Below are 26,506 nucleotides of genomic sequence, written 5' to 3'. Positions count from 1 at the left end.
GGACTCTGGGTAAGCCTCCCTCCAGGGGCTCCCGGCCTGGTGGCAGATCAGGCAGACATTCCAATGCTGTGGCCGAGGGCAGCCAGGGGCTGTGAGCTGCTGGAAGAGGGAAATCCAGGCAATCTCCCCAGAGGAGGCGAAGTGAGGGGCTGAAAAAGGGGGAGTTTGGCAGCTGGGTCAGAGTGGGTGTGACATTTCACATGGAGGAAGAGAGAGTCCAATGCCAATTGGGGAGGGTCAAGAGGCAGTGGTACCAGTGATTGAGATCACTGGCTCTGAAAGGGACCAACCTGAGTTTAAGCCTCAGCTCTGGCACTTTCCAGTGGGAATTTGAGTCTCAGTTTCTCTAAAATGAGGATGATAGCAATAGAAATCTCTTTAAAAATATTAGAATTACATATACCAATGTATATCCAATGCTCAGCCCAGGCCTTCCCTGGAATTGCTCAATAATTATCTTCTCTGAACACCAGGTGGGAGCAGCCAGAGAGAGATGAGGCTGGAGGACCCAGGACTTTGTCTTGTAGGGCCTTGAGAGCAGTTTAAAGGACAGGGGCACAGAAAGCAGAGAGCAGATCCCAGGTCCATAGGGAGATACGCCGGCACGGAGGACTGAGAAGGGGAGGCGGTCCTGGCCCATGGTGCTGCTTTCCTGCCATCCTGCCTGGCCTGCAAACCTGGCTCCTGCCTCCTGGAGTTTCATAATGGCTCACCGAATTGAATGAGCCCGGTGACCTGGCACTGCGGGTTGTCTGTGGCTGGGCAGGCGAAGGCTTCCCTTCTCCCTGGAACTTGCTGGATGCTCTAATGACCTAGTTGGCAGCTGTGTCCATGTTTGGCTGAAAATAGAAATTTCTGCCTTACTGGGTGGGGGTGGGAGGGGTCTTGACCAGGTGAGAAAATACCCCTGTTTGTTGGGAAAAGGAGTCAGGGCCCTGGTGGGCTCCCAGCTGGATGGAGGACCACATGGCCCTGGGCCGAGCTCAGGCCCTACTGCTGTCTTTCCCTTAGGCCTTCACTGAGCACCTACTTACTGTGTGACAGGGCATTGAGTCACATGCTCTTGCACTGTTCAGCCCCATCTATGAAACAGGCATTCAAAATTTTCCTTTGGAGAGCAGAGGGTGGGAGTAGGAGCTGGGAGGTGAGAGGTCACAGCCAAAAAAGAAGCTGGGTTGGAGAGATCTCCAGGATGCATGGGGGTGGGAGGAGTGGAGTATCACTGAGCTAGGACTTGGGGGAGAAGAGGCTGTCATCACCTGAGGGGTCAGTGTCTGGATGTGGAGTAGCTGAGGAGAGGAGGTAAGGCCACATGAGGACAAAGTAGGAGGTGGAGGAGCCTCTCCCTGCCCTCTCGACTCTGCCTCAGAGCCCCTCGCCTGCCCCCCACTCCACATGAGGTGGCTCTTGTACCCTCCTACCAGACCCCAGAGCCCACACCCTCACCTTCCGACTCCCTTCAAGGAACCAAAAGTGCCCTTCTGGACCCTGCTGGTTTTCTTCCACGTTCAACCTTGAGCTGAAGCCTGGCCGCTCACTCTTAATTCTCCAGCCCCTGGGAGACCTTTAGCTCTCTAGCTGGGGAGGCCTCTGGGTATCGGTATCAGGGCTGGATGCTCAGGAGGGGCTAGGGCTGGAATCAGGGACGTGGGCATCATCAGAGCAATGTGGTGGCTGTGCTAACGAGGGTGATGTTATTCCCCAGAGAAGAGGGCCTTGGATGCGAGTCCTGGTGGTCACCATTCAGATGACACCAGACAGACAGGCCATTGAGCACTTAGCAGACCCTGAAAAGGCCTGAGAGGAAGGTGAAAAACATGTGTGGGGGTCCTAAATGCTGGGGGAGTGTACTAAGGGGAGGGGGTGGGTGATGGGGAGGATAGGGGTGAGGGAACCCCACAGTTGAGAGGTCAAGGAGGTGTGGATGGAAAAGTACATGGAGTTTGGCAAAGGACACCTTCGATGTTTTTAAGATGGATGCAACCTGAGCACAGCTGAAGTCTGAGAGGAAGAAGTGGCTAGAGAAGACGGGCGGAGCAGGGGAATGAGGAGGGGCAGAGGGCCCCGAGCACAGAGCATAGGCCAGAAGTGTCCCTACTGAAAGCCACCACTTTCTCAGGGGTAGGGGAGGAAGCAGGGTTTGTCAAATGGGGAGGGATGTGACTGGGGCCGAAGCCCCAAGGTCCAGGGTAGTGATAGCCCAGAGCCTCCATCTCCCCAGCAGGATTCCCCCCAGCCCCAGGGGTTTGCCACGAGGGCTCAAAAACCATAATAGACGTAGAGGAGGGCGGGGTTCAAGTGGATGCAGTGGTGCCGATTCCCCATAGCAAGGAGGAGGCTAGCAGGCTGCGTTGTTTCTTCAAAATTAGTTTTTAATACATTCGTGTGGTTTATACAGAGAGCTGGTTCCGAGGCCTGGGCAGCGGCCTGGCTCCTAGGACGTGAGAGCAGCATTACGTAGTGTTTTCAAAGATCAGGCTTGGAGGGGAACATACCTGCCCCCAAGCCTGAGAGTGTTTGTGTGCAGTGAGCACCTGTGGTCATTATCCCAATTAGGACTGTGTCCCCCAGACTCCCAGGGCCCCAGGCTGAAGCCAGGACACCAGGTCCCTGAGTCCTTGGCCCTCACTGGGCCTCAGTTTCCTCATTTGCAAAATAGGGCAGAGAGACAGGCATTTTCATTATCTCTCACTTTACCGAGCACTGTCCTGAGCCAGACAGCAGCCAAACAGAGGTGGGAGGTAAAGACAACAGTATGGGGTCCTGGGTAGATTCCAAGGCCCCCTTTCTTCCTGGACAGCCCATGGTTCCATGGATATGAGGGACAACAAGTTAAATCTGGATGCATTTTTCTACCCATTTTTCTAGGGGGAAAAATATCCCTGTATGATGAAGACCAGAAAGAGCATTTGGAGCCAGCATTATCTTGTGATGTGACAGCTGAGAAAGAAGAAAACCACTCGGGTCCAACCCTCAAACTCCCCCACACATACCCTGATGAGGTCTAAATCTACTTTTTTCACGGACTCTGCTACTGACCTGTATAGCTCTAAGTAAGGCCCATTCTCTTCCTAAGCCTGTTTCCTATCTGTGCAATGAGGAGGTTGGACTCAATAGTCTCATGCTCCAGGCTGTGCTCACTGGAGAAAGAGGGAATGAAGGAAAGCGATAGTAGGAAGAGAAAAAAGAGAACCCATACCAGTCTGCAATTGAGAAAATGAGGGAAACTGAGGCAGAGACGGAGGAGAGGGCCTGTGGCTGCCTGTCTTCCCTCTTCCTGCCTGGGAGAGAGGAGCAGGTGGGGATTCACAGCACAGGATGTCCCCAGGCCCTGTTCCAGCGATGTGGGGCCACTTCCTGTCCACCTGACAGCCTATAGCCTCCGCAGTGGCAAAGCTCAGGCCCTGGAGTCAGGAGGATGTGAGTCTAAATGTCAGTTATGGTATTTCTTAGCTGAGGGAACCATGGAGGGAGACTTGGAGCCTCTTATAAAATGGGATAAAATAACCAGCCTCAGAGGGTTGTCATAAAGAGGCAGATTGCAGGCTTGGGTTTGTTACAGCTGCCAAGCCTGGTGTAAAACAGAACCAGAGCCCTAAGGCTCCAACCCCTGCCTCTCCAGCCAGGGTGGGGCTGGAATGGAGCAGGGGGCCTGAGCAGGAAGTGGGGGCTAAGGCAGTATTCGGGCCAGTGTGTGCAACATGAGAGTGCCAGGTGCAGAAAGAGCCTGTCCACATCAGGAAACGAAATGGTCCAGTGCTAGCCAAAGCCCAGGGTGACAGCCTCTTAACCAGGACCTGCTGGAGACACCACAGCCTGCCTAATAATGCTGGATCCAGGATGTACTCATGTGGCTCTAGTTCTCTTCCGGTCACAAGTTCGTCATGTTCCAGAGAAGCTGAAAGTCATTATCAGATGTGACAAATAGTCTGCCTGGAAACATCTCAGACAAATCCTTTCGGTCTTGAGTCTCCTTGTCCCTGCCTGGCCCTGCCAGGGCAGACTCCGCGACTGAGCATTGGAGCCCTGGGCTCCACACTGTGTGGTCATTGCACGGTTCTGTGACCCCTCCCCACCCAGACTGGGAGATGCTTGAGGGCAGGGATGTGTCTGTCTCCTTCACCAGAGTCCCCAGTGCCCAGAGCAGGGTGTGGCACGGAACAGATGTCTGGCAAAGCTCGGTTGATCCAATCAGTCAACCTTATTCTCTGTTACTTCTGAAACGGCTCAACTTCTGGCTTCCACTGCTGGACCACATGTGCGGCCTGGGAAGTGGATCACCCACTGATGCAGCAGGATGCAGGGAAAGGACCCCTGGGCTGGGATTTAGAGACCAGGCTTCTGAGACCTTGGCTCACTGTGTGACCTTGGATCAGAGCCATTCCCTGTGCCTCTGGCTCCCCCACTGCCCTACGAGGGTCTCCCGGCTGAGCTGTTCTGCAGCCTGGGCTTCTCTAGGCTTTATACTGTTGGTTGAACTTCTGCCGGCGGACACAACAACAGGTGGCCAGTGTGGTGAGAACGATGGCAGAGACCACTGCGATGGTAAGGATGATGATGAGGTTGACATTCCTGAGCTCCCCCTTCTCACAGTCCTCAGGACGCACGTCACTCAGGGACACCTCCTCTCGGGAGCTGAAGCGGCAGATCAGGTCCTGGGTGGCATCCACGTCCACGCGGCCCTGGTGCAGCTGGGCAGCCAGCCAGCCATTGCCGCAGCAGCTGAGCGGATTCCCCTGCAGGTAGAGGCGCCGGAGGCTCGTCTCCAGGCCACCCATAGCGCTGCCTGGCAGGAAGCTGAAGCTGTTGTTCCTCAGGTCCAGCACCTCCAGGGATACAGCCTGTGTCCAGGCCGGCAGGCGACTCAGGCGGTTCTCAGCGAGATTGAGCTGCTTGAGACAGCTGAAGCAGGGCAAGTCTACCTGCAGGACCTCCAGCCCATTGCCTTGCAGGGCCAGGACCTCCAAGGACGACTCTAGACCTGCCAGGGCCCCCGTGGCCACATCCAGCCCAGGGTTGGCAGAGACGTCCAACTCGGTAAGTGGCGTATGGAGGAAGGCTCCTGCCCGGAGCATCTCCATCTCATTGTTCACCAAGTTCAGGATACGGAGGGAGGAAATGCCAGAGAAGGCCACACAGCCTGAGAGTCCAGACTCACCTGGCCCCCCACAGGGGCTGACCCGGTTCCCCTGCAAATTGAGGCTCTGCAGGCTGGCCAGGCCGGCAAAGGTGTATGGGTGCAGGTCCTGCAAGGCATTGTCCTGTAGGAGCAGTGTCCGCAGAGACCTCAGGGCTTTGGTGCCCAGCTCTAGTGTCTCCAGCGCATTGTGGCTGATGTCCAGGAGCACAAGACAGGGCAGGGAGCCTGCACAACGAGCCTCAAAAGCCCGCAAGCAGTTTCTGCTGAGGTTCAAGAAGCGCAGGGAGGTCAGGTGATCAAGAAAGCCCTCTGGGATGAAGTCGATCTCATTGTAGCTCAAATCCAGATTCAAGAGCTGGGAGAGGGGGTGGGTGCTGGAATTGTGGCTGGGATTTGAGAGAGGCAAGGCTGACCAGCCCTCGGAAGGTGCGTGGATGGCCTCGCCACCCTGGGGTGGCCCCACAGGGAGCCGGATGAGGTTGTTGGACACATTCAGGTAGATGAGTCTCGGGAGCGCATCCAGGTCAGGGAAGTAGAGCAGTTTGTTTTCTCGCAGGTCAAGCCAGGTGAGCTGGTATCCAGCCTGGGGCTCTGGGGCAGTCTGAAAGGCCTCGATGCTGTTACAGCTGAGGTCCAGCACTCGCAGCTGCTGGAGGCTAAAGTCGGAGATGCAGGTGAGGGAGTTCCTGGAGAGGTTGAGGTGAGTCAGGTGGGGCAGGGCCTCGAAAGCACCATCTTCGATGTCCATGAGCACATTGCTATGTAGGTCCAGCCGCTCAAGCGCAGGTGTGCCCCAGAAGGTCTGGTGGGCGAGGTGCGTCAGGCTGTTCTCTGCCAGCACGAGGGTACGCAGGGCGGGTGCCTCCCCAAGCAGCTGCTCCATCAGGCCACTGTACAGGCTGTTCCCAGACAGGTCCAGGGACGTCACATGCAGCAGGGGGCCTAGAACACCAGTGCTCAGTGCCAGGCGGTTGTGGGCCAGGTTGAGGTGCTCCAGGTGGGACAGGGCCTGGAAGACACCTGGCTGGAGGAAGCTGATCTCGTTGAAGCTCAGGTCCAGGTGACGGAGGGCTGTGTAGAAGCCCAAGGGCAAGGCCAGAATCCTCCACAGCTGATTTTCAGATAGGTCGAGGACCTCAATGTCCCGAGGAAGCACCGAGGGGACCTGAAGTAGGCCAAGGCCTTGGCACAAGACCTCCTTGTCCACCTGGGGAGGAGGAGGCAGGGAGAGCAGCAGGCATTAGTGGGTGCAGTAGGAGCTGGAACCAGACATGAGCCTCTAGGAAGGATGTCTTGAGCTCCCACCAGGGTTCTCCCCTGGCCTCCCAGATGCTCAACATTTCTCCACCCCAGCCTAATCACCCCATTTCTGAATGACCCCCTCCCATTCCCAGCCCTGTCTGTGGCATCCAGTATAGCACTGGCATCAGGGAGGGACTCAAGAAATCTTTGATGGGTAGACAGCCAGAGATGATGGACAAATAGAAATATAAATGAACTAACAAAAACCTCTGTCCTGATTATTCCATTTTACAGAAAACTGAGCCATGTGTCATCTAAAGTGACCTAGAGCCAATGAGGAGCAGGGCAAGCTGGGACCCAGGCCTCTTGGTTCCACATCCTGAGTTCCTTCTATGGGCCCAGATACTTACATTTACCCAGCTGGCATTAGGTCAGATTAATCCACTTTGGGGGAAATGTTTCCAAAAGGGAAAAATGCATTCTGCACTCCTGTCATCAGTTTTCAGCTTCCTACCCTCAGATCTCATTCAAGCCCTCATTCCATGGGGTACAGCTCCAGGTTCCAGAGCCTGCCTTCCTTGGTGACACTTCCCAGAAGTGACCTCCTTGCTTTTGCTGCTACCCACACCCACCCCCATTAATGACTTTGCTTCCCACAGCCTGGTCTTCATCAGCCCCTAGAGATGGGGTAGAAGTAGGGGGCAGGGGAAGGATGGCCAGGGTGTCAACCCACATTCTTTGATGATGAAACTATGATTTTACTGGGTAGTGGTATGTGATCAAGCCATATACAACTGATTTCTTATCCAGAAAGTAACTCGTCTCTCCCTCCCTAGCACTCATTCAGCAATTTAGATTTTGTTTAGCATTTTCATATCCATTGTCTCAAAGGATCTTCACAATAGCCTGCCTATCAAATATGATCACCCCTATTTAAGAAATCCAAGCTCAGAAAGGTTAAGATAGGCTCCAAGATCACCCAGCTGGTGAGGGGCAGAGCTGAGTTTTGAATCCAAACAAAAGGCCCACTTTTGTCCTTCTACCCTGTGTGGCTTCTGGGGCCAGAATTCTTTCCATGCAAATGCAGTCTCCCTCTCCTCTTTTCCAACATACCAGAAAACCCAGCCTTTCCCAGCCAAGGGCCTGACTTCCAGCACCACACAGCTCAGGACTACTCCTGCCCCAGCTTCTGTCTCTATTGACCCCTTCTGACCCATCCACCAGCCAAATGCCTAGCAACGACTTGAAAACTCTACTCTGACCATGCTACCCTCTACTTAAACCCCTCCAGGGCCAAGTCCAGGAACCTCAGCAGGGTTCAAGGCTGTTTGTGACCCCTATTGATCTGTCCTCTCTCCCAGGTCACAGGCAATGACCATACCTTCCATACCTTACCACTGCCCATTGTGCCCTCTCATGCCCACCTCTGGGCCTCCTCCTTGCTGTTCTCTGTGTTGGTTATGCCCTTCTCAACCAGATCTGAATGGTGAACTCAGTATGCTAAACTCCAGGGTCTCCTCCACCAGGAAGCCCTTCCTGACTGCCAGGCAGGTCAGAGCCTCCTCTGGGTTCTCACGGCCCCTGTGCTTCTTCTGTCATAGCTTTAGCCCTTGAATCATGATGGTCTGTGTGGGGATCTGCTGGGCAGTGAACTCCAAGAAAACAGGGACTGGTTTGATTGATGTAAATAACTTGGACCTTGCATACGGAGGCACTCAGTAAATTTTTTTAATGAATGAAAATGTCACAGACATCATTGGCTTAATAAAGTTCTGAAAGGTTGATTCAATTACCTTTTTGAAAGGAAAGAAAAGGGATAATTCATATATTCAGACTAAAGTCAAAGACTGTTAGAGCAAAAAGGGTCCAGCCCACCTACTTCCCGGATGGGAGGCTGAGCCTGAAGATGGCAGTGACCTGTACTGATCACTGGGAGTCTGCAGCTGAGCCAGCAGGGCAAGAACACCAGCCTGGGGGTGCCCTGCCTGGCCCAGCTCTCGGCTTCCTTCCTAAGGTGAGGAAGGCGGAGGAACAGACTGCCCTCCACCAGGTATCTGTGTGTTCTTCCTACTCCATGCGGCCCAGTGACTGGCCTACTTAGAGGCTCAGGGATACCTCTGCAGTAGGACACCCACGTAAACCGGAAACCTACCCCAGCCACCTTGCCAGTTCTGCCCAGCTCCTTGCCCCTTCCTCCCCCACAACCTCTCAACCAGCTAGGGCACCTAGAGATGGCCTCCCCATCCTGTCCCCAGCTCCCAGACCATCCTGATTAAAGAAGAAATGGCGAAATGAACAAGAACACAATGACTGCCACTAACTGTGGGGGCACCAGCTCTGTGTCGGGGTTGTGCTGAACACAGATCCCTTGCCTCACTTAATCTTCTAAGGCACATATACTCCATTGTACCCCTTAAGGAAATTGAGGCTCAGGGTGGTGGGCTGCCCCAAATCAGATAGTCAGAGACTCAAAACTACCATTGCAAGTTCCATTTCCTATTGGTGCCGGCCAAGTTCTGACCACTGGGCCCTCAGCTGGTTGAGCAGGCAGGTTGAGTCCATCAGTATAGTAAATTACACCAGCCATCACTTCCTGAACATTTAGCGTGTTAGGGACATGGTCCTGTGCAAGCCCATACCCCATTTCACCTCTGGAGACTCCAAGGCTCCCTGAGGCACCATTCCCTGAATGCTGAGCTGGGACACAGAGCCACCAAGCCCAGAGCCTAAGACTTGCTTTCCGCCCAGGTACCTAGAACCCCTGTCAGAGGTCCAGGGGAGGCTGCAGGTAGACAGGGCTGCCCTGAGATGCCTAGCCCTTGGGTCCAGTCTGAGAAGAAGCTTGAAGGCCAGGGCAGCTCTCAGCACTCCATTTCCACGTGCTTGCCACTTCCTGAGCTCCCAGCCCCCAGCATGACTGACTTGCATGGGAGGGGTCTTGGAGGAATCAGCCCTTAGCCAAGTCTGGATCTTCTCCTGACAACCCCCTACCCATTCTCGCTGAGATACCAGGATGCTACAGCCCAGTTTGTTTGTTTGTTTGTTTGTTTGTTTGTTTGTTTAGGCAAGAAGAAGACTTGCCATCCAACTCCATTTTACCACCTGCACAGAAAAGGGAAACAGGATCGGAAGAGCCACCCAGCAGTGGACAGCACACGCTCGGGAGAGTTGGGTTCAAATCCTGCTCTGTTAGTTCCTATTTGTATGACCCTGAAGGGTCACACCTCTATTCTCAGCCTTAGTTTTCTAAGCTGAAAAGAGGAATTCTGGGTAGGAGAAAAGGAGAGAAAGCCCTCAGCATTGTGCAGACACCTTACAAGCCCTCGACATGTAGCAATTTTTTTTTTTTTTTACTATTTTGAAAATTATCATAATTCCTCCCATAGTAGTTCAGAAAGCACTTTCCTGCTTATTACCTCATTTGTCCCAAATCCAAAGCTCACTCCGTTCTCCCCTCTATTGAGTGGCCCAGGCCCTTCACCTGTTTCCCAAGGTAGAATGTGGGGCTGCATTTGGTGATATCTGAGGCCTCCTCTGCCTTTTATTCTGGGTTCTGGGAATCAGAATCTCAGAAGGGTTCTGAAGAGCAAGCAATGAGGTGGCAACAGCAGGACACTAAAACCCCAGGGAAGGGCTGCTGGGCACTGGCTGCCAGCACATCCAGCCTTCAGAAGAAGCTGCCCATTCTGTGTCATAGCTTCTAGTTCTAAGTCCAGGTGTGGCTGCCATAGGGTCTGTCCCTTCCCCAGCTCAGGCTCCTACCTTGACCTCAGTGATTGTCTAGTCTTACTAGTGGACCTAGGTGGTCCCTTTTCCCTGTATCCCACAGAGTCACAGTAACATCAGGGCTAGTCTCACTGGCTCAGGGAAAGAAAAAGGAACAAATCTGGTCCCTGCCATTTAAAAGTTCTTGGTCTGGCAGGTAAGACAGGCTTGGACCCATGTGTCAACTATGCCATGTGGTCAGTATTGCAATGGAGGGAAGCTGGGAGCTGCAGAAGCCAAGAAAAATGGAGCAAATGGAACCAGCCCAGCCTGGGACAGATCAAGTGAAGCTTCCTGTAATGGGCAACATTTGTCCTGGGCAGTAATGAGGGAAAGAGTTCCCAAGAGGGATGTGGAAGATAGGCCCAAGTCAAGAAGCCCAGTTAGAAAAGAGGATTTGTCCTCAGGAGGGACCTAGTACAGAAGAGCCCTTTCCAGCTGGCCAACCCCAAATTCCCCCAACACACACACACACACACACACACACACACACACACACACACACACACACACACACATTCTGCATCATCCAGCTGGACCCCAATGCCCTATGGAGGCAGCTGGGGGAAGAGTCCAATATTGGTCCAACCAGTCCTAGTTGAATGACCTCAGACAAGTTATCTAACTTCTCTAAGCCTCAGTTTCCAACTCTGTAAAATAGAAATAATAGTGCTTAATCTGGCAAGATTAATAGTAAATAAGATACTTAAATATTCTACCAGGTGTGCATTAAATGTAAAGTTTAAATGCATTAAATGCATTCTCTTTCCTCTTTTGATTCCTCTAACTTCTGGCTTTCTGGATCTGGGACAGTAAGACATTTTGGGGGCCGGGGGAGGGAGGGTGCTGGAGGGAGCTTACCCTGCCTGGGCAGGGCTTCTTACCATCTTACAGGGCACCTTGTCTCGGTGTTGGGAGGTAGCCAGGCTCAGGGTCAGCACGGCCAGGAGCAGCAGAATCTGGTGGCTCATGGCTCTGCATAGGGCAGGAGAAAGGGGGAACACTATAAAATCTCAGGCTCCTTCCCACGGCCAGTGCCCACCCTCCCATCCTGTTTGTGCCTGCCCTTAGGGAACCCCAGACCAAAGATGTATCCAGAATTAAGGTGCCGTGAATAGGGTACCTTATGAAGGGGGCTGGAAATGGGGCCATAGCCCATCATAAACTGCCTCCAACGCTAAGCCAAGGAGCTAGGTCATCCTCTACCACCCTCACCCTCTACGAGATTTTTTAAGCAGTGAGTGACATGGTCAGAAGGTGGAAGACAATCTAGAGTGGGTAAGCAGGAGACAGAGAGACCCTAAGGGCTAATCTGGGCTAACCTCAGGCCTGGAGTGGGGTGAAATGGGGAGCTGGGCCTCTGACTCCATTTTTACCCAAGCCACAAGCAGGTCTCCCCATCCTAGCTCCTCAGGCCTCAAACATAATTCCTTAAGGTCCCTACTCCTGGACTTTCATTTTGCCCTTTTTCTTTTGATTTTCTGATTCTTCAGGCCTGGCCATTGTTTAAAGGCTGGGCCTGAAGCCTTGACAGGAAGCCCCACCAGGAGGCTTGCCCTGCCCCCAGCACTGTGGCAGTGAACTTCCCCAGGAGCAGGCTGCCCGGCCCTTTACTTTCACTGAAGCCACTACCAGGGCCAGTGCAGAGAGACACTCAGGCTTGCTGGACCAGCCCTTCTTTCTATAAGCATCCATCGTGAGGTTAAGGGAGAGTACAGAAGCCCTCAGCAGGGCAGAATCCCAGTGCTGCTAAGGGCTCACTCACTGAGGACCTGGGCCAAGTGCTAGGAACACACAGATCAATTAATCAATTTCATTCATTCATTCGCACGTTTACTGAATTCCTCCTCATGTCTGGCTCTATGCTGGGAACTAGGGATACAAATAAATGCACAGAAGTGACCACAATACATACAGAGCATTAAGAAGGAGGAACACATGAAGCCCCCCAAAAGCAATGGACCGAGTCACTCAACCCAACTATTCCCTATGTCTCTTCCACTTACTAGCTATGTGACCTTGTACAAGACACTTCACCTCTCTGATCCTGTTTCCTTTTCTGAGGTTAATTACCAACCTCGCCATGTTTTGCTAAAGATCAAATAAGATATATTCTATGAAAGTGCCATGTGCAGAGCCCTTATGTACCAGGCACTTTTCTCAACACTTTACATGTATTAACTCATTTAATCCTCACAATAATTCAACAGTTTGGCTCCATGATTACCATTCCCATTTTGTAGACTGGGAAACCGAGGCTCAGAGAGATTAAGTCTCACAGCTAACAAGTCTGGCTCCTAGGTATGTGCCCTTAACCTTTACACTATAAGGTCTCCCACAGGTACTCAATAAATGAGTGCTGAATTGTGACTCCGAGGATGTTTTAGAAGAGGCATTTCTCTTTGAGATCCTTTCTTGTTCAAATGGGCCAGGGCCACAGCGATCTTTTAAACCCTGCCCCTTGGGTTGCCCTCAGCATGGGCCTCTGCCGCGCAGCTGCTCTCTTCTCACCTGCATCACAGGTCGGGCTTTCACAGGAAATTTTGTTCTGCTGTTTAAAAAGCAGAACATCGCCACCCATCTGAAAGCTGGTATACTCAGAACTGAGTGGAAACCCCTCGATGGGGCCTTGAGGCCCTTGGTGAGTGAACCATGCTCGGCCAACTCTTCTTTCCAGCTTCATCTCTCACTGCCCCTTCTCCCGCTCTGGGTTCTGGACGCTTTCTATTTCCTTCACTTCTCAGAGCCCCTATGTACTGCCCCTCTCTTGTGCTGAATACCTCCTCATCCTTTGGGTCTCCGCTTAGATGTCATCTCCAAGAAGGCTCCTCTGGTTGCCCAAGTGTAGGCTCCCCCCAGGATCCCACAGCCCCTGAGCTTTCAGTGAGCACAGCACTGAGCATTCTGTGGTTTGCCCTTCCCCACTCGCTCCAATGGGAAGTGCCCCTGGGGCAGAGGGGGATCTCTTTTCTCTGGGACCTATCTCAAACCACTGGGCAGGCAGGGGAAGGTGTTGAGAATTGACATGAGGAGTCTCAGTGACCTGGTGACACTGGCAAGAGCAGCTCTCCTTGACTCTCCCTTCGCCTCCCTGCCACACTCCTTCTCTCCGTCAGCAAGTTCCGTCTGCTCTCCCTGAGAAACAGCCCCCAGATCTGCCTACCTCCCTGCTACATCACTGCCACAGACAGAGGCACCACCATGACCCTGGACCTCAACCACAGCAACCAACGCCCTGCTCCCACCCTGACCCCTTTTAGACTACCCTACACAGAACAGCCAGAGCGGTAGGTTAAATCATAATCAGATCATGAATCTCACTGCTTGAAAACCTCCAATATAAACCAGGCTTTTCATCTCTCTTCTTTGACTCCATCTACCATTTGCCTTTCCCTCACCAAATTCTAGCTTTCTCACCATTCTTCTTGCCATTCCTCAAACATACTAAGTGCACTTCTGCCTCAGGGCCTTTCCCCTACAGTTCCTTCCACCTGGAATGTTCTTCTCCCAGATCCTCATATGCTTTATCTTGCATTGATCATTTCCTGATAATTAATTTTTTATTCTATGAGAACAGGAGTCTATTAAGCAGTTCTCACTAAAGATCTATTAAACAAATGGCAGAGCAAGGGACAGAAGCGCTACTGAAATGGGATGAGGGGTGAGTTTGAAGTAAGGACAAGGAAAGTCCTGGCTTAGTTGTGAACCTGAATTGCTGCCTGAAGGGGCCCTCATTTTCCCATCCTCTGCCTCCCAAATCCCACCCTACCCCTAAGGTGGGCATCAGAGCATCCAGCAGGGTCCACCTCTCTAACAGTGGAATTCTGCCACGGCATTGGAAAGAAGGGGGTCCATCAGCTGTGGGCATCCATCAGCAGTGCCCAAGATACAGTGCGTAGAATTTATGCGCAACTCACTCTCAAGAGGGAGGACCGGGGTCACTTAGAAGTAGGCTTACATCCAGACTCTACTGCTCCCTAGCCTGTTCCTTGGACAAGTCCCTTAATCCTTCAGTGCTTCAGTGTCTCATTGGTAAGGCAAGTAGCCTGGTTCCTATTCTGCCACTGACTGTTCTCAACTGTTGTGATGATCAAGTTGAGAATGGCTGTGAAGGTGCCCTGGACGCATGTGGTCTTTCCAGCTGGTACAATGACCTGCAGGGCTGAGCAGCCCAGGCAAGGTGTGCTGAGGACAGAGGGCCAAGGCCTGTGGACAAGTGGCCTAGGCAAGAGGAGGGGAGAGACAACCTAGGACTCTGACTGTAAGAAGTGCCAAAGAATACGTGTGTGTGTGTGTGTGTGTGTGTGTGTGTGTGTGAGAGAGAGAGAGAGAGAGAGAGAGAGAGAGAGAGAGATGAGGTGCGGCAATGCTCACTATCATAATAAGCCCTTCCTTATTTAAGGATATTAGACACTCTTTGAGCACTTAACCTATGTCATATCAATTCTCACAACCCAATGACATAGTTACAATTTTCATTTTACAGATGAGAAAACTGAGGCTCAGATAAAATGACTTAGCCTATAGTTACCTAGCTCATTAGTGTTTTGGGATTTAGTCCAGGTCTACACAACACAAATGCTGTGTTTTCTCCAGCAGGCGTTGAGTTGCCTGCCCCCTATAGAACTGCCCTCAATTCGCCCACGAGGAGAATGAGGCTTAGAGAGGTGACTTACCCTAAGTCACACAGGCAATAAATAGCAGAGTCAGGATCAGAATCCAGTCTGTCTGCCTCCAGATCAAATGTTTCCAGTACACCAGGACAAAATCTTCCTCTCTAACCCCTTCCAATACCCCCATCCCCCCAACATCCACAAGCAGACAGGCTCTAGGTGTTCCTCCCCCTCCTTTCAGCCGGGATCACTGGCAGCCTGGGGTCCTGGGAGAGCTGCTGTGTACGCCCCTACAGAGCAGTGAATCACTAAGGGCAAACATGTGCATCCCACGAATTAGACCTTAACCCAAAGGAATGTGGCTGTGATGGCAGAATTTCAGGCAGCTCAGGGTGGGGGTAGGGGTCCCTCACATCTTACCACCCATGAAGAAGGCTGGCTCTGGAGCCCCTTGGAAAGAGGTGGGTGCCCCCCACCCAGGCAGGTAGGCTCTCTGGTGCGATGGAATGGGAAGCCCCACGCGGGTCCAGGTCAGAGGATGGTAGGAGACTTTGATTAAAATCTTCGTCTGCTCTTGACTAGCTGTGTGTTCCCGCCAATTGCTGGCCTTTCTGCTGATGTTTTCCCATCTGTCAAATGGGAACGTCAGCCTCACCCCGTCGCAGGAAAGATCCGTTGAGTCAGGAGCCTGGGAGAACTCTAGGGCCAAGGGGAGAGTCAAACCTGGCTCCACGCGCGAGATGAGGGGCGGCGGCAGGGGCGGGGGGGAGCTGTTGGTGAGTGGGGTGGACTAGCCCCAGACAGGCTCCACGCCCTCTGCTCAAGAGGGGAGCGGAACAGCTGGTTCCCTAGGGGGTCGGCCAGCCTAGCCCGCTGGGCGTCTCTTACCTGGCTCAGCGCGGCCGCCGCTCCTCTCCCAGGCAGCCCCGGCACATTTTGCGCAAACCTATCGCCCCGTCCCACCCCGCGCCAGACTCCGGGGTCACGGCCCGAGGAGGCGCACGGCCGCTCCACTGCCCCACGGGAGTCCGACCCGCGAGGGGGCGGCTCGGGCTCCAATTTAAATACCTCTCCCGCCCCACCACGCCCCCCCTCGGTCAAGCCGCGGGGTCCTAGCGCCCGTACGGCTCCCTGGCGTGACTCGGTTTATCCGGAACCTACGAGGGAGTGAAGCATCTTCTTTACGCTGGAATCCCGGCTGGGAAGGGGCAGGTTGAAGAGGGCGGGATGAAAGAGCCGGAGAGAGAGGAGTAGCTGAGGGAGCCCAGTACGAGCGAGGCCCGGCCCGGAGCAGCTGCACGTGCAGTTCACGGCCCCGCAGGGTCCCGGAGGGGCGGGCGGCTCTGGGAGCTGCAGGTCCGCAGAGGAAATCCGGCCTGGCCCCGATTTCCCCGCTGCCGGCGCCGCCGCACTTACGGGGGACAAACAGAAGTGACTGCAGGGCTGAACGCGGAAGGAAATGACCCTTCACTGGCCCTGGGGCAGCTACAGAGGGGGTTCCCCACATCGCGGCAGTTTCTGGCGAGTCCAAGCAAGTTACTTTTTTTCTTTTCATTATCCAGATGTGCTGTTTATTACCCAGACCTGTCTCGGACCCTTTAGCAGCAGCGTGAAACGGTACCATCAAAGTCCCCAGTTTCCAGGCTGCCGAACTGAGGTTAGGCATGAGGACAGCGAATATAAGTAAAAACCAATGGTTTAGGACTGGTAAGGTCCCCATGTATATTTTGAGAAACCGAGTCCAGGAAGGTAAAATGGCATATGCAAAGTCGTATAGCCCATAAGCGGCAGAGATTTGAGCCCAATTTGTCCACAAAGCTAAATCCAGGCCAATCTGGGTTTTTCTGGCACCATTTTGCTTGGGTTGTTTTAAAGTGCCGTGCAAAGTCGCATAGTGTTATTACTGTCTTTTACATCAGAGGTTGATGCACATCTTCCCAAAGCCACCCCCTCTTCTAGATGCCTTGGCTCAACCAAATCACAGGTATGCTGCCCTGATGAGTGTGGACTTGAGGATGGGGATACCTGGGGGAGCAGGGTCACGGTTCCCAGGGTAGAAGGAAATTCCTCTTCCACGGTGTTTTTCTTCCTTGATGGAGTGGCACAGGGTGCCCCATTTTACAGATGGGAAAGTGACCACACAAAGCCTTGTGGTAAATCAGGGTAAAGCTAGGTTTAGAAGCTGGTTTCCCTTAATGTTAGGTGGCTTCTGTCTTTCCTTCCCATCTGGCTCATTACGAGAATGGGCCTGGGCAGATGGGCACAGCCCAGAGAATGGATGGCCCAGGGCCTAACATAGCCTTAGAGAGTATTAGGGAAAGCTTGCCTCAGGGGCCCAAGCTGTGATGAGGGCACGGGTAGGGAAAGTTGCCTTCCCTCCCAGACACTTGAGGTCTCAGATCTATGCTCATAGAGGTCCCAGCTGGTTATCCCATACCTCTCTCGGCTCTAGTGCTCACCTGGCCAAATGGGACCTCAGTTTTTCTATCTGTAAAGTGGGGAAGATAGTAGCTACTTCTCATGGTTGGCACCAGAACTTAATGGACCCAGCCTGGGGCCTGCACCCAATGGGTGTTAGGTTACTTCCCATTGTCTTTTTGGTGGTAATTGATGATACCTCTGCTATATCCTGCAGGCTTCATTTTCCAGATCTTGGTCCAAAGGATCAATGTTCAGGAACTGATTGCCAGCAACCCTCCAGCATGGGCAGAATATGGCTGAGTTGAATTAGGGGAGTTCCTAGCTCACCCCCTGACCTGTTTCCCCCAGGCCAGCTGAGCACTTCCTCATACTTCCTTGAGCTGCTGCCAAGCAGAAAACTCCGGACTGGCTCATAGCTCTGACTGGGGCTAGGGTAGGGCAGGGCTGAGGCTATGGCAAGTTGGAGAGAATGGCCTTCCTCCTCACACACCCCCAAATGCTGTGGTTGTGGTTAGTTAGTTCATGGGGTTCCACCTCACTCAGTGCCCAGATGGGGCTCCCCAAGAGTTAGACACAGATGGGCAACCAAGTATGCCCACCTGCTGCAGATGCCTCTTGGGACAGGGGCTAAAAGCTGGGAACCCCACATGCTCAGCACCCTTTCTTTCATCTCTTCGCTTCTTCAGCAGTTGTTGCAGTATGAGTTTTGGCAGGTTGGTTGATCTGACTTCAGGTTGCTGATCTGCCAAGCGACACTAATAATAGCACCTGACTTTCTGGCTTGCTATGAAGATCAGATGCAACAATGTGTGTAAGTACCTGGTTTGGGGCCTGGCACATGGTCCTTGCTCAGTAAATATGATCCCTGCCCTGGTGGGCCCTGGAGAGCTGGTGAATAATAATGTCCAGGATCTACCCTTGTGGAGCAACCAGATCAGATGGGAGGCAGAAAAAGATGTAGGATGTTGAGTCCAGAGGCCTTGAAGGCCAAATCCAGGAGTCTGCGCTTGATCTGAAGGGGAAGGAGAGGTAAGAACTGAGTAGGGTAAGATTTGCTTGGCAGCCATGTGAAAGGTAGCTTCCTTTGAAGGCCTCCACAGCCAACTTTCCATCCAATGTTGCTTATTTAGCGTCTGCTCACACCTCCAGGAATGGGAAGTTCTCCTTTATGGCCCATCAATGGGCAGTTCAGTCTTCACTGTGTTGGTATTTTTTTTTGGATATTCTACCATTCCCACATTCATCTGTTGGTGTAAATAAGAGACACATCTTTATCTGCATCCTTAGGACTAGCATCCTGAGGTGAGAAAACTCTTTCAGGCACCAAGTCATTCTCAAGGCTCCCTAGGAAGGTTTCACCTCAGGCCAGTATGAAACCCAAGGGCCCCAAGTAGGACCAGGTGGCCTAGGAAGGCAATGATGTGCACATCCTGTGTGACCTAGGACATGTTGCTAAACCTCTCTGAACCTTGCCGTCTTCATCTCACTGTAAAACTGGAGTGAGAAGGATCACGGCACCCTGGTCTCCCAATTTAGTTTCCACTACTTGTTGCTGAATACCCACTGTGGGCCAGTCCTTCATCTCATGTAGCAACTCAGGAAAAAGACAGCCACAGACAACCTTCCAGTTAGGTGTCTTTATTCTCAACTACCCACTAGGAAACTGAGGCTCAGAGAAGTTAGGTAACTAGCCCAAGTCGCACAGCTTTGGAGCCAGAAATTGAACTCAGGTGTCTGGACTCTCAGGCCAAATCTCTGTGGAAGAGTGTGGCTGTCCTCACTCCTTGCCCCTGCCCAACAGCTCTGTGAGCCCCTGGGTGTCAGGAAGTTTCCTCGTCAGCCCCTATTGGGGCTCTGCCTTTTGGGGCAGAACTCTGGTTCTTCTGCCCACCCTCTCTTGGCTCCTAAAGCAACTGGGCTCAGACCATACCCACTATGGCCCACCTTCTGTGGCACAGTAGGAGAAGAGAGCAAATGTTGCTGGGTGTCAGCCGTAGGGAGTGTGTGAGCCAGAAGCCAATGCCGAATGCTTGGGAAACAAATGGCTATAAAGAGACAGGTGGTGTGTCCCTTGCTCTGAGGAATAGCTGAAGTGTTAAGTGGGAATAATGAGGGCTTGCAGGACTGGGCCCAGTGCCAGGTACTTTACTTGAATTATCACCTCCTCAAAGCCATCCTATGAAGAGGGAACTATCATTGCCCCACTTTTGCAGAAGAGGGACCAAGGCTTGAAAGGATTCTGCAACTTGTCCATAGTCAACAGATGAGAAAGGATATGGCACCACAGCCATTCCCATCCAAGTCCTCAGACCCCAGAGGCCCTCTTGCGTGGCCAGAAACTGGCTTGGCTGGTTTTCTGTTTTCACTGGGGGCGGGAGGGGGGGGACAGGGGGATGAGTAACACTCCCCCCCCCCCAACTTGGAGCCACCAGTGTAGGGGGAGCAGGTTCTGGTGAGGCCCCTTGTACCCCTCGGCCACCATGCCAGAGGCTTTAGGCTCTGAGCCTGGTCAGTAAGAACTTGTTAAAACAGATTGCCGGGCCCCACCCCCAGAGTTTGGTTCAGTAGGTCTGAATCTGGAGCTGAGGAGTCTGGAGGCTCCTGGGGGCCCCAAGGGAGAGGGGGGATGTTAGGTGAGAAAATTTGAGACTGGGCGAAGCAGGCAGGGCAGGATCAGAAGCGTTTCCACAGTTTGACTATGCTGCGTCGTGGACCATGAAACCACAGCTCTCTGCTGCTGGGAACCTGAGGGTTTGTCCCTTTGAGCCACACGACTTTTTCCTCTGTTTTAACCATAACGGTTAAAACCCATCTACCCTTTTCTTAATGATCCGGGGTAATTGTTCCTGGCGGTCTTAGCTTCTCATCTGTAAAGATGGGACAGTCATTCTGCCATATCAAGGGGGTGTTGAGATGATGACACTGTGAAAACCAAAATGGAGTAGGAACTGGGTCAATGCGATTATTGATCCTGTCTTCCTCATGTGAAAGTCTGTGACTCTGGTTGAATGAGGGGACCTGTTGGCAGATAGAGAGATGGGAGAAAATGACTAGGAGGGGGCTGAGTTGGAAGGACCCTAGCACTACAGGCTCAGTGGCCCCAGGGCAGAGGTGGGTCCCAGGCTTCTCAGGCAGAACCCAGCTCTTGTGAGAAGGGCTGTGGCCCAGATACAGCATACTTTGCCTCCAGAGGTTCCCTGGATGTCCCTTCTCAGCTTCCCAACCGTTCCCAACTTTGAGTTTTTTGCTGTGCTGGGCTCCCAGCAGTCTATTGTCTCCCATTTTCCTCTGGGTGGTCAAAGCCCGAGGTAGAGCTTCCAGAAATAGGCTCATGTGCACCCAGGTGATCCCCACAGTTAATAGATAACGGCCACCTCTCGAAGTCTCAGAGAATCCTTGCCTCCTCTACTTCCACCCCAAGCATAGCTGACTCTAGGCCCAGAGCATGTGAGAAAGAAGCCTGAGGTCTCAAGAGGGCTGAGAGTGTGGTTCCCCTCCCCCCACCCTACTTTCTCTCACTTGCCTCACGTGAGGTATTCCCTGTTCACACAGCAAGCTCTTTGGGGTTCTAGCCCACCGTCCTCTCAAACTTTGAAGAGTGTCAGAATCCCCAAGGGATTGTTAAAACAGATTGCCGGGCCCCACCCCCAGAGTTTGGTTCAGTAGGTCTGAATCTGGAGCAAACTCCTTCCTGGTGGGGCTGACGCTGCCAGTCCACAGGCCACTCTTTGAGAAGCTCCGTGCCTGCGAGGGTGTGGGGCAGCGGGCTCTGTGCTGAGGTTCTTCCAGCGCAGCCTTCACCCCTCTGTGAAATGGCCCCAACAACAGCCCCTGCCCACTGAGTTACAGAAATGAAGGGATGAAATGTAAAGGTTCTGGTCAACAGGATTATGACTCTTTCTCACCATGAGTGAAATTCTGAGGTCAGTGTAAGGCCACTGTGTACTTTCAAGTTGGGAAGGGGATGGGCTGGCTTCCTAATGCAGCTTTCATGTGCTAACCCATTTAATCCTATAACAGGGTAAATGTTGTTGTTGTTGTTGTTATTGTTGTTGTTGTTATTATATCTCCATTTTACGGATGACATATGAGGAACCCCAGATAGGTTAAGTAACTCAAGCTTGTAGAGCCAGTGGAACTCCAGTGCCTGTCTATGTTATACTCTACTGCATTGTCACTTGATGGAGCATTAATTAACCAAAGAGCAAATAATCTAAAACTCTTTAAATTTACCATGATACCCCCTTGTGTAGAGTTGTGTTTTCCTCCCTCCTGAGTGGAGTGAGGAGGGGCTTGAGGAGGGCTTAGCTGAGGGAGACAAGCAGCCCAGATTTCAGAGAAGGACCCATGTGGGTTCCCATCCTCACTATGCTGCCCACTGCTGTGTGACTTTGGGCTAGTGGCTTCCCCTCTCTGAACCCATTCTGGCACTGTAGAGTGGAGCAATGATGGATGACTAGGGCTGCTTGAAGAGTGAGCTTCTTCTGTCAAGTGCCCACCCACCCACGGTACTCACCCAATCCATAGCATGGCTTGTGATTCCTGGCTCGGTGACTGTTTACATATTTTTGGCAGCACCTCTATCTTCTTCATGCTGATTTGGTTCAGGGACAAAACGAAGTGGTTTGTGAACTTCCCTTGGCTGTGATTGGGGGATGTGGGGAGGGGGCCTGTCTGAAATGTAGCTATGACTACCTTTCAGGGACATTGAGAGTGAGCAGCATTCTCATTCTTCAGGGTGACATATGGGACCCCCAGAGGACAGGTGAGGGGGTGGAGGACTGGGTACATCCCGCTCTCACTGGGACTGTCCTCTTTAGCATGGGCCACTGTGACTACTTCTTGTCCTACTCACTTTGTCTTCCCCCTCCTGACTATAGGACCTTCCTAGTCTTTGGAGGTAATCTGAGGCTTGAGGGGCACAAGAACTAGCTCAGGTCACACAGCCAGGAGAGGGCAAACTGGAGGCTGGAACTCTGCTCCTCTCTGCTGCCTCAGGCTGTCACACTTCCCCCATGACATACGTCTACACAGATACAGTGCAACTGCAAAAGCACTCTCCCCCCAACACACTCAGCACACACCGTTACATGCGCATGCTGTTCACATATACCCTCAAAGACAGCACAGGCCGCACAGGGCCACAGCTCATGAAAACAACAAGCATGCATCAAACGTACACAGAAATTTCACTCAGGCACACATGCTATTCACAAACCTTTCCTACACTTCACAGAGACGCCCTCAAAAGTCGCCACACACGGACGCACAAATTCAACTCTTATGTATACAGCACATATGCAGCACACATCACAAGCATGCATATTGAGCATACATGATGTGTACACAGTATATATATATACACGCATATATATGTATATAAATATATATGTGTGTATGTGTGTGTATATATATATACACACACACACACACAAAGAGAGAGAGAGAAAGAAAGAGAGAAATATACTCCTCTCCCTGCAGGCTCTCCCATCAACATGGATACACACACACACACACACACACACACACACACACATATACACATATATATGTGTATATACATATATATACATATATATTATATATGTATGTTTGTATATATATCTATATATATTTCCCACACAAATACCACAGTCAACACACCATACACATTGCCCACAAATATATGTCAGATCCCGCATATACAGTGAAGACTTAAAATGCCCAGGCTTCCAAACCTAGTACACATACCAGACACAGTGCACAGATCAGCGTGCCATGCATGGACACACGTGCATGTGTGTGCACACCTATGGGAGCTAGGCTGTGATCTCACATTGCTCGTGACTCCAGCATCCTTTGTCCAGCATCCATGGACTGGCCCCTCCTTTTCTTCCTCCTCTTCCTCCACCTGACTTTTAAATGTGGACGCTCTTGGATTTCCCTCTCCCTTCAGCCTTGGTCTCTTTCTCTCCTCCCCCTCCCCCAGGGAGCTTCCTCCTGCCCCAGGGTCTCCCTTTCCTCTTCATCCATTGAGCCATTCATCCTCCACATGGCGGCCAGATGGAGTCTCTCCAAAACATAGATTCGACTAGGTCACTCTCTTGCTTAAAACTCTTTGATGGCCCTGGGGGTCCAAGCACATGTCTCATTTCCCATTTTCCTGTCTCTTTCACTACTTGGGGGTTCAGATTCCATATCACGTACCACATACATCCTCTAGCATCCACTCTCTCCTTCCTGCTCTTTCCCAACTATGCTCAGTTATCTTTGTTAAACTCCCCTTCCTCTCTCACTCAGTCTGTCTCCCTCTCCATTTGAAATTGCCAGAGGTGAGGACCGTAGGAACTAGTTTATAGGGCTCCCATAAAGAAGGGAGATTGCACGGGCATGAGGAAATTAGCCTCCCCCCAGGCTACCTGCAGGGATAGCCCTAAAGACAGCTTACCCAGAGCCTGGAAGGCCCAGATCAGCTCTGTAAGTCTCCCGGATGGCCAGCGTTGTTTGGCTTCCCTGCTTTTTCACTCTCCCACTGCCCCACTTTCACTGCAAGTTCTGACCTTGACCTCTGTCCACAGCACACTCTGATGTCTGCCCCATTCAGCTCCTCCATCCGCTATCCGGACACCTGGCTGTTGACCTTGGCTTCACTCGGCTCCGGTCTCACCTGCCTGCTCCTCTGGTCCTCACCCCAGAACTCACCCCATTTCCTTTGGTTAGTCCCACCCTGTGGCTGCTGATTGAGGCTGTTCTGAGTCTGCATCACTTTTTTCCGTGTTGTATGTGGCTGTAGCTGACAAAGCAGCCAGGGTGGTGTGTATGATGGGGGCTTTGGAGTCAAGGTCCAGTTCTGCCTTGGACTGAGTGACCTTGGACTGAGTCTGAGTAACTTCATCAAAAATAAGGGGAGAATGATGTCTACCTTGCATGATTGTAGTGAGGATTAAAGTGCAGATATTCCATTCACATCAATTCCCTCATTTCAGAGACATAAAGACCCCCCCCCCCCCCCCCCCCCCCCCCCCCCCCTCGCCCCATGGGCTACCTGCAGAGGGAGCCTTGAAGACATCCTGCCCCGTGCCTGGGGAGGCCTGAATTTGCCCTTTGAAAGGCTCCTGGGCTTTAATAGATCTTGTAGTTGCTCTTGGCTAACTACCAATGAAGGAGGAAGCTGAGACTGGGTGCCGATTGGGACAACAGGGAGTTTGGAGACAAGGGAGTGGTGAAAAGAAGACATGGAAGAGGGGCGCTGCTGGCGAGGGGACTGGGAGAGAGAAGTTAGAGGTTTGGAGGGGTTCACGAAGCGTGGCTGTACGACGTGTGATGATACATTCTGTTCTTTGGTTTCCAGGAAATCTCCACTTCTCATTGATACACTAGGAAGTTGGATCTGGTTTTAGGGTTATATTAAAGTGCTAAGTGTGGGCTCAAAGTAGACAAATAGGAGAATAAAGACTACTCCCACAGCCTAGCTTCCTGCAGGCCATGTACATCTTGTCAATTATGGAAATGAGCCAAGTAGGTATCGTAATGTTTCTCAAGCTGCTCCCAGACAATGGGAACAGGAGAAAGTTGCACAGTCTCCAGGCCACAGGTTCCAGGTCTTGAGTGGGGGTAGGGGGGAGGATTTGTAACTACTAATAGGAATACTTTTATAATAAAAATCCTTTAGGTTGACATTGGGGATCTGAGAAATTTGAGAGGGCAAGATGGAGCTAGGCACGGGGGTGGTAAAGGGCTGGGCATCAGGAGAAACAGTGGGAAGGGTCCACTGGCCAGAACTCCATGGTGAAGGGCCCTGGCCATCAGCAGTAGGGAGCATGGCAAGGTCTGTATCGCAGGTAGACTGGGGACAGCATGGACCAGTGGGGAATGGAGACAGAAGAGGTAGCTGGAGGTGCTGTCGCTGATGACCCAGGTAATGGAGCCTGGACAGAGGCAGAGATCATTGTGGTGGGTGGGATGGGCATGGGGATTGTTCACAGGGGTAGGGGAGAGAGTCATGGAAAGGACAGGGAAAATTGTGATCACCCAGAACAAGGCAACGACACACAGTCGGGGTGATCTGTAGCTCATTGGGGTGCCCAGCAGGCAGCTGGACACTGGAGCTAGAGCTCAAAAGGAAACTCTAAGTCAGCAATGAAAGAGAACTGCCAGCAAGAACCCCATTCTCCTGTCTCTGCATGGGGACCACTACACCTGCCTCCCAGAAAGGGATGTGTTAGACCGTGTGAGCCAGCATCCAGGAAAGCCCTGGATAGGACTGAGTGTCACCTACATGTTATATAATAGGAAATGAAAATGACTGGAGACGGCACAACCCTCTGACCCACGCTGACCTGGGCCAGGTCTTTAGGATGGGTACAGGACACTGAGATCCACTGTCCTTTCATTGTCCTTCAGTCATCAGGGAGATTTCCCAAGCAAGAATCCTTTGTGGAGCACCATCCTACCCCCCTGGCTGATGAGCTCTCGAACCCTGCGAACCCTGCGAGTCTGTAGGCTAGAGAGGGGCTAGGAATCTCAGGTTACGGGAGGGGCTCCTGGTTCTCTCTGGAACAGCTTGCCTGCCCTCTAGTGGATTTCTGAAGAGCCTCTAGGACTCATGGAAACCCCGGCGCAGGAGTGAGTTGTGCAAGGGAGCCCAGGGGCAGAGCCAGAACTAGAGGCAGCAGTGGCTGGACCCCAGAAAAGAATGAGGGCTTTGGTGTCCTATAGCCCCAGGCAACCTCAGCAGCAATGGGGATGGTAACGTTCACTTCCGAGGGCTGCAAGGGCAGCTGCCTGAGACAATGTGCATACCACACGCTCAGTCCATATGTGGCCCTTCCCTCCTGCTCTACATTACTTCACCTCTCCTTATAGAGTATAGACTCAGCTCTAACAGTCTTTGAGCAAATCTGGATTTTCATGTGTTCATGTGGGTAAATTTTCTTAAAATTAAGATCACCCGCCACCACAGTGGCCTTTTCCTTCTCCCCTGCCGTTATATTTCTTCCACCGAAATCACAGAAAAAGGGCTTAGATCTCGCCTTGTGCTCAGGAAGCTCCCACTCTGCAGGACAGGGCTAGACGGGGTGGCCAAGAAGTCAGAAGGATGGAAGGGAGGATTTCAAGGAAGTCTCCCTGGAGGAAGCAGCAAAGGAGCAGAGGCACGAATGGTGAAGAATAGTTAGCCAGAAGGGCTGGGAAGCAGAAGGGCTGGGGAAGAGCATCCAGGCTGGGGCAGGGGGTGGAAGGGAGAGGGTCCATAGCCGTAGGAGGGGTGATAGTGAAGAGAGAAAGAGCAGCCGGGGGAGCCATGGGCTGACAGACCTGGTGTGCAGGATCCCACTTAAGCATCAGA

General features: G+C 52.3%; 1 protein-coding gene across 5 annotated transcripts; it reads right to left on the bottom strand.

Moving 5' to 3' along the window:
- Positions 1 to 1,492: 1,492 nt before the first annotated feature.
- Positions 1,493 to 16,123, bottom strand: LRRC32 (leucine rich repeat containing 32). Of its 5 annotated transcripts, none has more exons than XM_016161626.2 (4): positions 15,922 to 16,123; positions 15,181 to 15,459; positions 11,032 to 11,122; positions 1,493 to 6,347 (listed from the first exon to the last, which is right to left on the bottom strand). In XM_016161626.2, the coding sequence occupies exons 3-4, from the start codon at positions 11,116 to 11,118 to the stop codon at positions 4,455 to 4,457; spliced, it is 1,980 nt and encodes a 659-aa protein (XP_016017112.2). In that variant the 5' UTR covers positions 11,119 to 11,122; positions 15,181 to 15,459; positions 15,922 to 16,123; the 3' UTR covers positions 1,493 to 4,454. The 5 variants fall into 5 exon arrangements, with proteins under 5 accessions (XP_016017112.2, XP_036077218.1, XP_036077217.1 ...); XM_036221325.1 differs by having other exon boundaries at positions 15,181 to 15,389; XM_036221324.1 differs by lacking the exon at positions 15,922 to 16,123 and adding an exon at positions 15,649 to 15,768 and having other exon boundaries at positions 15,181 to 15,389.
- Between the last annotated feature and the right edge of the window lie 10,383 nt (positions 16,124 to 26,506).

The sequence above is a fragment of the Rousettus aegyptiacus genome, unplaced genomic scaffold (assembly GCF_014176215.1).
Source record: "Rousettus aegyptiacus isolate mRouAeg1 unplaced genomic scaffold, mRouAeg1.p scaffold_m13_p_5, whole genome shotgun sequence".
Taxonomy (NCBI): Eukaryota; Metazoa; Chordata; class Mammalia; order Chiroptera; family Pteropodidae; genus Rousettus; species Rousettus aegyptiacus.
Note: the sequence above shows the minus strand (reverse complement) of the source record. Positions and strands in the feature narration are given on the sequence as shown.